Source organism: Rhincodon typus, chromosome 3 (assembly GCF_021869965.1).
Source record: "Rhincodon typus isolate 14 chromosome 3, sRhiTyp1.1, whole genome shotgun sequence".
NCBI lineage: Eukaryota > Metazoa > Chordata > Chondrichthyes > Orectolobiformes > Rhincodontidae > Rhincodon > Rhincodon typus.
In genome coordinates this window covers 14,342,852-14,354,813 of record NC_063334.1, presented here as the reverse complement: position 1 = coordinate 14,354,813, position 11,962 = coordinate 14,342,852, and the positions used below count along the sequence as shown (strand labels likewise).

General features: G+C 42.1%; 1 protein-coding gene across 2 annotated transcripts in view; it reads right to left on the bottom strand.

Annotated features, from left to right (window-relative positions):
• Positions 1 to 2,655: 2,655 nt before the first annotated feature.
• plaa (phospholipase A2-activating protein) overlaps positions 2,656 to 11,962 on the bottom strand; it is a 40,371-nt gene continuing 31,064 nt past the window's right edge. For both annotated transcript variants that reach the window (XM_048592719.1, XM_020510181.2), the window contains exons 11-14: positions 6,530 to 6,601; positions 5,881 to 5,997; positions 4,884 to 5,048; positions 2,656 to 3,416 (exon numbers count right to left, since the gene is read on the bottom strand). In XM_048592719.1, the coding sequence (XP_048448676.1) occupies positions 2,848 to 3,416; positions 4,884 to 5,048; positions 5,881 to 5,997; positions 6,530 to 6,601 (923 nt within the window). In that variant the 3' untranslated portion in view covers positions 2,656 to 2,847. The remainder of the gene's footprint in view (positions 3,417 to 4,883; positions 5,049 to 5,880; positions 5,998 to 6,529; positions 6,602 to 11,962) is intronic.

Below are 11,962 nucleotides of genomic sequence, written 5' to 3'. Positions count from 1 at the left end.
AGACTGAGACTGTGTCGGGGAGTAGCCAATCAGAGACTGAGCCTGTGTCCAGGGGCATCCAATTGGAGAATGAAACGGTGTCGGGGAGTAGCCAATCAGAGACTGAGCCTGTGTCCGGGGGCATCCAATTGGAAAATGAAACGGTGTCGGCGAGTAGCCAATCAGAGACTGAGCCTGTGGCCAGGGGCAGCCTATCAGGGTCTGGCACAAACCGACCGCTGCCCTATGTCCAGGAGAGGACAATCTGGTCACTTGATCACTCCAAAAGTTTCAATTCCGTGGCCTCCATCTCCCCTGCCACCTTCATCCAAGGCCCTAAACAATCTTTCCAAATCCTGCAGAGATTCACTTGCATTTGATCTAACCTGATCTCTTGTATCTGTTGCTCCCGATCCCAAACGCAGACTTGGGGACTGGCTCATGGAGCATCTGCGCTCTGCACACGTCAACCAACCCAACCTTCCAGTTGCCATCCATTTTAATTCCCCCTCCACTCCCCTGTCCATCCTTGGCTCCTCCACTGTCAGAGTGAGGCCAAATGTAAACTGGAGGAACAATAATTGATATTGCACCTTGGGAGCTTACAGTCCTGTGGCCTCAATGTTGACTTCACCAGCTTCAAAAATCCCTCCACCCTCAACTTTACCCCATGTCCAGCCCCCTCCCTCCCCCTTACTTCCCTGACCTAACCGGTCCATCTTCCTATTCACGTATCCGCTCCAGCCTTCCCACTGACCAATCACAATAACACCCTACCTGCATCCGCTTATAACCAAACCACCTACCCTTGCCCTAGTCTGAACCCCACCCTTTACTTCTAGGCTCCCCTCCCCAGGCCTCATGAAGGGTTTCAGCCATAAAGGTTGACTTTCCTGCTTCTCGGATGCTGCCTGACCTTCACATCTTTTGATTCCAGGTCAAGGGGGAAGACAATCTGGAAACTGATCTCACATCAAGGGGAGACAATCTGGAAACAGATTTCCTCATGGCCAGATGGACACAATCTGGAAACTGATCCACTGTTGGCAGGAAACAACCCAGAAACTGATTTTTCCAACGTCCAGGAGATGGAAATTAATCCCATATCTAGGAGATGACAATCTAGAAACTGATCCAGTGTCCAGGAGGAAACAATCTGGCAGTTCACCTTTTCTCTGTGACAAGGAAGAAACAATCTAGAAGCTCATCATTACCTGTGCCAGGATAAACAATCAGCACACTGGCCACACAGCCAGGAGGAAACCATTGAGAAACTGACCCCTTCAATATCCAGGTATAAAAGCCACTAAAATAAGTCAATCAAACGCTTGGAGACTTGTGAAGACAGTGCTGCTTGTACTAACAAATATGTGAGAAATTACAAGATCCAGGAATTTCTACATTATGGTCCAGGCTGTTTTGTCACTTTTCAATATTTAAAATACACAGTCTTTATTTCAGTTGCTGTTTCTGTATGTGGTCAAACTCAAATTTGACTACTTGATCACTACAAGTAGATCTGCATACCGAAAGCCAAAGCTGCTAATTATAAGATTTATTTTAAGCGGCCAGATGGCAGCATTGTTAAATTTGTTTTAGTACCGTACAACTTACAACTAGACCAAGAATACTTTGCAGAATCCATTTGCTACACTGCGTCCATTGCCAGTTCTGGATAATATTCTAATCCAATCACAGCCTCTATATCTGCATGTGGTAAGTAATTTGTCAGTTTAACTACCCTCATAAGAAATTCCTCCTCATTCTGGTCTTAAATGAGTGACACTTTACTCTGAGATTGTGTCCCTATACTAGACTTCCCCACCTGGATGAACAACCTGTCCACATGTATCCTGTCAAGGCCACTAAGAAACATTTTTAAAAATAAAAGAGATTTCCCTTCATTCTTCTGAACTCCAATGAGTCCATACCCAATCAACTCAACCATTCCTCCAGGTGCTCCAGTTTCTACCCACAGTCCAAAGATGTGCAGGCTAGGTGGATTGGCCATGGGAAATACAGGGTTACAGTGATAGGGTAAGGGAGTGGGGGTCTGGGTAGGATGCTGTTCAAAGGGTCACGTGGACTCAATGAGCTGAACGGCCTGCTTCCACACTGTCAGGATTCTATACTATGATTCTTTCCCTATGAGAAATCCACCTAATGAACTTTCTATATACTAGCATTGGAGGCAGTGTAGCTTTCCCCATTTAAGGGGACCAAACTATTAAGTATTCCAAGTGTGGATTGGCCAATGCATTGTACAGTTTTAGCAAAGCCTCCCTGCTTTTTCATACTCCAAATTCAAATTACAATTTTGAACTCTTATCTGGCAAATCCATTATCCAAATAACAGAATGGCTGAGAAAAAACAGGTGAAATGGTCTCTCCAAAATGAAAGATTTAAAGACATAATGTTCACACTAAACATTCTATGTAAAAGCAACTGAATTGGATGACAAAGAACATTGTGGCATTGTGCAGAAGTCCTGCAATTGTCTGTGCCTAAAAAAGATCAAATTAGTTTGGGAATTATTATTCAATAGCCAGTAAAAATAACTGTCAAGAGAAATTTGAATGTTTCCAAGTACACTTTTATACATAAAATGATAAGTCAACTGTTTTACTTTACTGGAAACCTCTCAAGTAATGCAAATAAAACATACAAAACAGTCACATTTTGGAAAATCATTTATTCTTAATATTTTATTTATATGTAGGACTTTTACTGTGATAGTTCCACCACAAAAATCAAACTTTCCAGCATTTCTTCACCTACCATTTGATTCATCTGTTAGAGTTTACAGAACAAAAGTAATTAAAATTAATACCACTTAGCTGTAACCCGAGAAAATCTACAATCGGTAATCACAGCATCTTCAAAACAAATCTACAGCAGTCACCAACTTTAACTGGATCTGACACGGAAGAATACTTTCGGATCTGTGAATCAACTCCCAATGATTGAGCCAGCTGCAAGGCATTAGGATCGTCACTAATAATTGTCCCAAGAGCCACCAGAAGTCTGAAAATGGCTTCATAGTCTTGGAGGGCTTCCATGGCTGCACTAATAGTGGATAAACAATTTGCTTTACCTTCAATATCACTTCCTGTATGCAGATTTACTGCATAGTTTAATATTAAAGTGGACAGTGCTATGTGAACATTCTTGTTGCTAGTTGCTTTCATTTCTATTGCTTGGGAAAGTATTGTCTCTCTCAAGGACATCATGAGCTTTGAACCATACGATTGGCTAGAAAAACAATTGCAGACTGTTCGGAGGATGAGCATTTGATTTGCTGGTTTTCCCTGCAGGTTAATTTTGTTTAAGAGGTAGTTGCTGAATTGTGTACTATAGTTTCCACTGCAGAAATGTTCATTTACTGCTGGGTGTCTCATAGCTAGACGAAGAATATCCAGCACAGGAAACACAATATCTAGTTCAGGAAAAGATTTAAACACGTTAAAATTTATTACAGCACTGTCAATACCATATATTGAAAATACAATGCTAACAGAGTATCTGAATGATTGTGTGAATTTAAGTTTCATGAAATCTTATCAACTTCTTAACACTGCTGAAGAAAGTGTTTCCTGGACTGTAGTATGACATTTTTTTTGTTTTAAAAGAAATGGGTCATCAAAGCAAATGAAATCCACAAAGCAACTCTTTTCTCTGCTATTCATACATTCACATTAAAATACATGACCCACTGCACAGCTTTATGATGCCAAATCTTGCCACATGTCACTTTGAAAATGTTTATACACCAAGTCTAGAAAGGACAAGACTTTAGCGGTAATTTTGAATTAACTTTCACCCAACATAGATATAGACTACAGCTTCTCAGATAATAAATAGACTCTAGCCTGGATTTTAATCAAATGGATTGCAGTGGCGAGAACAGTCCAATTCGGGTCATAGTAATTGTGAGGAGAAACACCCTTCTATCAAGTTCAAATATGCCGACAAGAAAAGCTTGCCCAGAGCACTCCTCTTTAGGATGCAAAATTATGGAAGCAGCAATTCTTAAACCCACTGATATCCGTAAAATGTAAACTTGTTGCGATGGCTTGAAAATTAGCTCAGTTTGTACTGGGTAGAATTTAATCCAGGTGATAAAGTCTCATTCACGAGATGGATAACTAGAATGAGTACATAGGCCTCTTTTGGGGATGGCCCATTGTATCAAGTGGCTGGCTGCAGATCCCAGGGTCAGGAATCCTCCCTGCCACAACTGCTGACAAACCACACTGGTACTGTAATTGCCATTGAGAGTTGTGGTAGCTGCTGGCAATGCACTCTTGGGTGCCCAGGGTCAGCAAAGCATGCAGACCATAGGTGAGGTGATTGAGGGTGGGCTAGGGATCATGGGAAGGTGGTTAAACAGGATATGTGGCTCTCTGCAGCACAGAATCTCAGAGATTACCAGATTGCCCACCCACCTCCCCCCAACTTTCTCTCAGAGCCAGCAAGCAAACCCGAATTCTGGGGCTACCTGCACAGTGACTACCTGCCTTTAGTTCAATACCTTCAACAGTAATTAGGGACAGGCAATAAATACCGACATACCCAAAAACTGCCACGTTTCATGAAACAAAATCAAAAAATACAAGCTGACCAGCAAATCTAAACAAAGGCGCCATCAGTTCAAGTACTGTAATACATTGAGGCAATTTGGCAATACTTTTGGAAAAAAACATGAAGTACTGAATTGTAATATCAATTAGTACATATTTCTACTGCATACAAGATATTTACTTAAAAGACTTTCAGTTATGGCAATGGCAATATTCAACAACACTATTAATATGGAGATTAGTCTTTTTTTTCTTTTATTTGATTAGTGCGATCATTTTAATAACTGTAGACAATTTCAAAAATGAATATTGTCAATTACCACCTTCAGGCCACTGAGCAGCTTTCCATAAAATCTCCAATTGTTGTGCTGTTGGAGCTTCTAGTGCAGGAGTAGAAACAATGGAAAGAAACTTCTCAAGCATTTGTAGGTCACTTTCAGATAGTTTCTGTTCAGCAGATGTACTCCCATTCAGCTCCTTTAGCTTCCCTGCAATACAGTTGTTTCTTTCAATGATTTATATAATGTTTTCAAAATAAGCCTTAGAGAACTCATTCTGTGTGATGTTACGGACCAGACCAAACCCCCTGCAAATATATCAACAAAATAGTCTAGACCTTGTCTCTTAAATAAGATGAAAGTTAAGTGTAAGGTGCTGCATTTCAGATGTAATTTGAATGGTTACACAGATCAGCTTTAAAGGAAAATACACTTTATTATTACCCTACAGTTAAAATACAAACAAAAGAAAGAAGCATTGGTATAACTTTAACTCTACAGGAAAACCTAACAGAATAATAGAGATTATTTAACTATTAAATAGAAACTGTTCCAATATAGTAACATCCCATAAAACACACCCTTGGCAAAGGCAATTCAGTAAAATAGATTCTTTCACATGGAATTCTGGCGGACAGAGAGAACCCGAGCTTTTTAGCTGTAGCTGGGAGAGAGGGAGCGAGCAAGCGAGAAGGAGCGAGCGAGCTTCCACAGCCAAACATCAACCCTAACAACTACTAAAAGCTAAACTAAAGCCCTGGTTCTGTGGGAGCCTGACTCCATCCATTCATGATGCTTCTATTATTCCAACTTGAAATAAAAGTCCAAGGTCTCACAAGCTGTTTATTGACTTGGAACAGACAATTTAGCACCTATGGCTCAAAACCTCCCCAAAAGAAAACAAATATACCTCTTAAAGCCATTGTATTGCCACAGTAGCCAAATGAAAAGATGCATCATACTGTTGTAATTTAACCATATTATTTTAATAATGTGTTAAAAAAACCAAAAATTATTAGAAGAACAGACTGACAATACTTACCTATTATCTGGGTTATATTTGCCTGATCAAATGTTACAGGGTCTTTTTTTGGAAAGTAAGGATTGCTGATGGGTATAGTACCTGCATGTCCATCAGTAGAAACATAGGCATTTCTTCCTGTGAACAAGATAATACCTCAATGTAGAAGTTTTCATTTGAACAGAATTATTTTACTCAATTATGGATACTTAGTCACACTTTGGTCTCGGAACAATCCTTACAGTAGTAGAGTCCAAATCTTCCTAATAATTGTCATTGATATATCAACGACAGTTTGCAAAAAACTAATTTTCATGATCTCAGAACTATTACTATCAACAGATATTAGATTTCTAATTTGAGGTGGGTTTATCTGTCACAAAGTGAAGAACATTCCTTTAAAAACCTCCAGCTCTTTGAAATTGAAAGACATATCAGAACAAATACAGAAGTGCAATACTGTATAGTCTGAACTTAGAAGTGCAATCAATTAATCCCTTTTCTCTGTAGTTTCTGGCATGTATAAACTGATGTAGGAACTAGTTCTTTATTTTAAAAATAGCAAACCATCCAGATTACAGTAAATGTTCAATGAATTGTGGAGGAAATGCAGCATTACAGACCAGTAAAATATGGATTTATTTCTCCCCATGTAATTCTCAAACTCCACCTGTAAAAGGATCACCTCCCGCAGAAGGAGCCAGGTTCGATGGTGCAGAGCCAGGTACATAGCGGCCAGATCCTACAATAAATCAAAAGACAGTCTGTAATTTTAACACCATAAATGCGTGTTAGTTCACACAATCTCAGAAGTGCATTACATACACTTAGCTGTATTATATCAACAGAGGTTCCACCTCTCTTCAAGGTTTATTTTTCACATTTACAAAGGAATATGCACATCCACATTTCAATTTGCTTTACCAGTAATGCAAGAATCTTCCAAAGATCATCCAGTTTGCTTATCTGTAGTTCAGAAATCAAGCATTAGGAAATGCTATGTGCAAATTCAAGCTGAAATTGGATGGTTCAATATCAACTCTATCTTTACTCAGATTAGAAGCCATAAGATGACTACAAAAAGTAGAAAGTGGGAGGGCAAAGTGCTAAAAGAGTCAAAAATTATGACCAATAGGAAGCCACAGATAATGAGAACCACTCCAGGATTAAGCCATTAATGCTGGGAGCATTAGAAACAACTCAATCATTTAGAGCTTAAGGAAGGCTAGTTCATTGGCGGGGGTACTGAAAGACCATTAAAACACGAGTTGAAAAAGACACCTTCTCTCACCATCTGAGAATCAGGAACAGGAGTATGCATTCTGCCATCTTGAATATGTTACATCATTCTACAAGATCATGGTCTATTGTATCTCAACTTCAATTACTCACCTTTATTGCATATTACCCTGGAAGGAAAATGGATCTCAAAAAAGCTTGAGCAACAGGTGAAGCTAGTTGTTTCATGCTGCTAGTGTGAAGTTGCAACATGAGTGAGTGTTCCCACTTACAGGATGCTACAGCAAAGCTGGTAAGAGGTTCTAAAAACTGTAAGAACTGCGGATGCTGTAAATCAGGAACAAAAACAGAAGTTGCTGGAAAAGCTCAGCAGCCTGGCAGCACCTGTGATCACAAAATGAATAATGTGGTATCTCAATTTGTCCACGAGAGATGCCAAATATGTAAGCTGCAGATCCCAAAGATTGGCGGATCGCACCAAACAGCTTATCTGTTTGGCTGTTCACAAGCTAGATGCTGACTATCCACAACCAGCCCGCAGATGCAAAACTCACAACGCTGTCCAACAGTGATTCTGCAATTGGACATTTGTTAGGTAATCTTGACTGTGCAAAGAATTACACCGACAAGCAATTTAGAATTGACACTTGGACTTGCAGTCTAACACAGATGTGTACACTAGAACTACATACATTAGCATACTGGGCCCTGGATTCTGCGAAGAACACACACTGAACCGGTTTCAGCTCAACTAAATACGGGATGGTTACTCATTGGTTCATTTCTTCTATTTATTCTCCTAGCAGTGAAAGCGAGGACTGGGGGCTGTCGGGAGGCAAGTTCTTCATTTTGGCAATGGAGCCGAGTGGGAGCAGTCGAATTGCGCTCTTGGAAGTTGAGTGAACTGATATATTTGGGCAGTGACTGAACCCGAGACACTACACGTGTAGTGTCTCCCACCCGTCCTCCTACTCCGACCAAAAAAAAAAAAAAAAAGCTCTGGTGTGTTGATAAGGTAAGTGTTTTTCTTTTTGTTTTCTTTTAAATCGTGTGCTGGTAAGTAGAGTGATTTGGTACAATTTTTTTTCATTTCATTTATCTAGCATTTGATATTATAGTAGGACTAAGTTAAGCTTAAGAGTAAAAATGGCAGAAGATCCCAGACCTGTGTTATGCTCCTCTTGCTCAATGTGGGAGCTCAGGGACGCGACTGATGTTCCCCTGGACACACGTGCTGAAGTGTGTCCAGCTGCAGCTCTTGTTAGACCGCATGATGGCTCTGGAGCTGCAGATGGACTCACTTTGGAGCATCCGCGATGCTGAGGAAGTCATGGATAGCATGTTCAGCAAATTAGTCACACTGCAGATTAGGATTGCTGAGGGAGAAAGGGAATGGATGACCAAAAGGCAGAAAAAAAAAGCAGAAAGGCAGTGCAGGTGTCCCCTGCGGTCATCTCCCTCCAAAACAGGTATACCGTTTTGGATACTGTAGGGGGGAGTTGGCTCACCAGGGGAAGGCAGCAGTAGCCAGGTTCATGGCACCATGGCTGGCTCTGCTGTACAGAAGGGCGGGAAAAAGATTGCAAGGGCTATAGTCATAGGGGATTCGATTGTAAGGGGAGTAGATAGGCGGTTCTGTGGTCAAAAATGAAACTCCCGTATGGTATGTTGCTTCCCAGATGCACGGGTCAGGGATGTCTCAGATCGACTGCAGGACATTCTGAAGGGGGAGGGTGAACAGCCAGCTGTCGTGGTGTATATAGGCACCAATGATATAGGTAAAAAACGGGATGAGGTCCTACAAGCAGAATTTAGGGAGTTAGGAGCCAAGTTAAAAAGTAGGACCTCAGAGGTAGTAATCTCAGGACTGCTACCAGTGCCACGTGCTAGTCAGAGTAGAAATGAAAGAATAGACAGGATAAATGAGTGGCTTGACAGATGGTGCAGGAGGGAAGGGTTCAGATTTTTGGGACATTGGGACCAGTTCTGGGGGAGGTGGGGCTATTACAAAAAATCAGACGGTCTACACCTGGGCAGGACTGGAACCAATGTCCTAGGGGGTGCTTTTGTTAACGCTGTTGGGGAGGGTTTAAACTAATGTGGCAGGGGGATGGGAACCAAATGAGGTGGTTAGTGGACAGTAAGAAGGTAGTAACTAAAGCCTGTAAGGAACTAGATAATGAAGTCAGTGTGACTAAGGGGAAGAGGAGGCAGAGAGCAGATGATGAACGCAAAGGGACAGGTGGTCTGTGGTGCATTTATTTTAAATGCAAGAAGTGTAATAGGTAAGGCAGATGAACTTAGGGCTTGGATTAGTACCTGGGAATATGATGTTATTGCTATTACTGAGACTTGGTTGAGGGAAGGGCAAGATTGGCAACTAAATATCCCAGGATATAGATGCTTCAGGCGGGATAGAGAGGGAGGTAAACGGGGTGGAGGAGTTGCATTACTGTTCAAAGAGGATATCACAGCTGTGCTGAAGGAGGGCACTATGGAGGACTCGAGCAGTGAGGCAATATGGGCAGAGCTCAGAAATAGGAAGGGTGCGGTAACAATGTTGGGGCTGTACTACAGGCCTCCCAACAGCAAGCGTGAGAGAGGTACAAATATGTAGACAGATTATGGAAAGATGTAGGAGCAACAGGGTGGTGGTGATGGGAGATTTTAATTTTCCCAACACTGACTGGGATTCACTTAGTGTTAGGGGTTTAGATGGAGCAGAATTTGTAAGGAGCATCCAGGAGGGTTTTCTAGAGCAGTATGTAAATAGTCCAACTCGGGAAGGGGCCACACTGGACCTGATGTTGGGGAATGAGCCCGGCCAGGTGGTTAAGTTTCAGTAGGGGATTACTTTGGGAATAGTGATCACAATTCCGTACGTTTTAGAATACTAATGGACAAAGACGAGAGCAGTCCTAAAGGAAGAGTGCTGAATTGGGGGAAGGCCAACTATAGCAAAATTCGGCAGGAGCTGGGGAATGTGGATTGGGAGCAGCTGTTTGAGGGTAAATCCACATTTGATATGTGGGAGGCTTTAAAAGAGAGGTTGATTAGAGTGCAGTACAGACATGTCCCGGTGAAAATGAGGGATAGAAAGGGCAAGATTAGGGAACCATGGATGACAGGTGAAATTGTGAGACTAGCAACAAGGAAAAAGGAAGCATACATAAGGTCTAGGTGACTGAAAACAGATGAAGCTTTGGAAGAATATCAGGAAAGTAGGACCAATCTGAAATGAGGAATTAAGAAGGCTAAAAGGGGTCATGAAATATCTTTAGCAAACAGGGTTAAGGAAAATCCCAAAGTCTTTTATTCATACATAAGGAGCAAGAGGGTAACTAGAGAAAGGGTTGGCCCACTCAAGGACAAAAGGAGGGAAGTTATGCGAGGAGTCAGAGGAAATGAGGGAGATTCTTAATGAGTATTTTGCGTCAGTATTCACTGAGGAGAGGGACATGACGGATGTTGAGGTTAGGGATAGATGTTTGATTACTCTAGGTCAAGTCGGCATAAAGGTTGGGGGTGGGGGGGTGGGAAGAAAGAGTGTTGGGTATTCTAAAAGGCATTAGGTTGGACAAGTCCCCAGGTCCGGATGGGATCTATCCCAGGTTACTGAGGGAAGGAAGGGAGAGAGGAAATAGCTGGGGCCTTGACAGATATCTTTGCAGCATCCTTGAGCACGGGTGAGGTCCTGGAGAACTGGAGAATTGCAGAATTGCTAATGTTGTCCCCTTGTTTAAGAAGGGTAGCAAGGATAATCCAGGTAATTATAGACCGGTAAGCCTGATGTCAGTGGCTGGGAAACTGCTGGAGAAGATACTGAGGAATAGGATCTATTTACATTTGGAAGAAAATGAGCTCATTAGTGATAGGCAGCATGGTTTTGTGCAGGGAAGGTCATGTCTTACCAACTTGATAGAATTCTTTGAGGTAGTGACAAAGTTGATAGATGAGGGACGGGCTGTAGATGTCATATACATGGACTTCAGTAAGGCGTTTGATAAGGTCCCCCATGGTAGGCTGATGGAGAAAGTGAAGTCGCATGGGTTCCAGGGTGTACTAGCTAGATGGATAGAGAACTGGCTGGGCAACAGGAGACAGAGAGTTGTAGTGGGAGGGAGTTTCTCAAGATGGAGAACTGTGACCAGTGGTGTTCCACAGAGATCCGTGTTGGGACCACTGTTGTTTGTGATATACATAAATGATCTGGAGGAAGGTATAGATGGTCTGATTAGCAAGTTTGCAGATGACACTAAGATTGGTGGAATAGCAGATAGTGAAGGGGACTATCGGAGAACGCAGCAGAATATAGATAGATTGGAGTTGGGCGGAGAAATGGCAGATGGAGTTCAATCCAGGCAAATGCAAGGTGATGCATTTTGGAAGATCCAATTCAAGAGCGAACTATACGGTAAATGGAAAAGACCTGGGGAAAATTGATGCAAAGAGAGATTTGGGTGTTCAGGTCCATTGTACCCGGAAGGTGGCAACGCAGGTCGATAGAGTGGTCAAGGCGGCATACGGCATGCTTTCATTCATCGGAAGGGGTATTGAGTACAAGAGTTGGCAGGTCATGTTACAGTTGCATAGGACTTTGGTTCGACCACATTTGGAATACTGCGTACAGTTCTGGTCGCCACATTACCAAAAGGATGTGGATGCTTTGGAGAGGGTGCAGAGGAGGTTCACCAGGATGTTGCCTGGTATGGAGGGCGCTAGCTATGAAGAGAGGTTGAGTAGATTAGGATTATTTACATTAGAAAGACGGAGGTTGAGGGGGGACCTGATTGAGGTCTACAAAATCATGAGAGGTATAGACAGGGTGGATAGCAAGAAGCTTTTTCCCCCCCCAGAGTGGGGG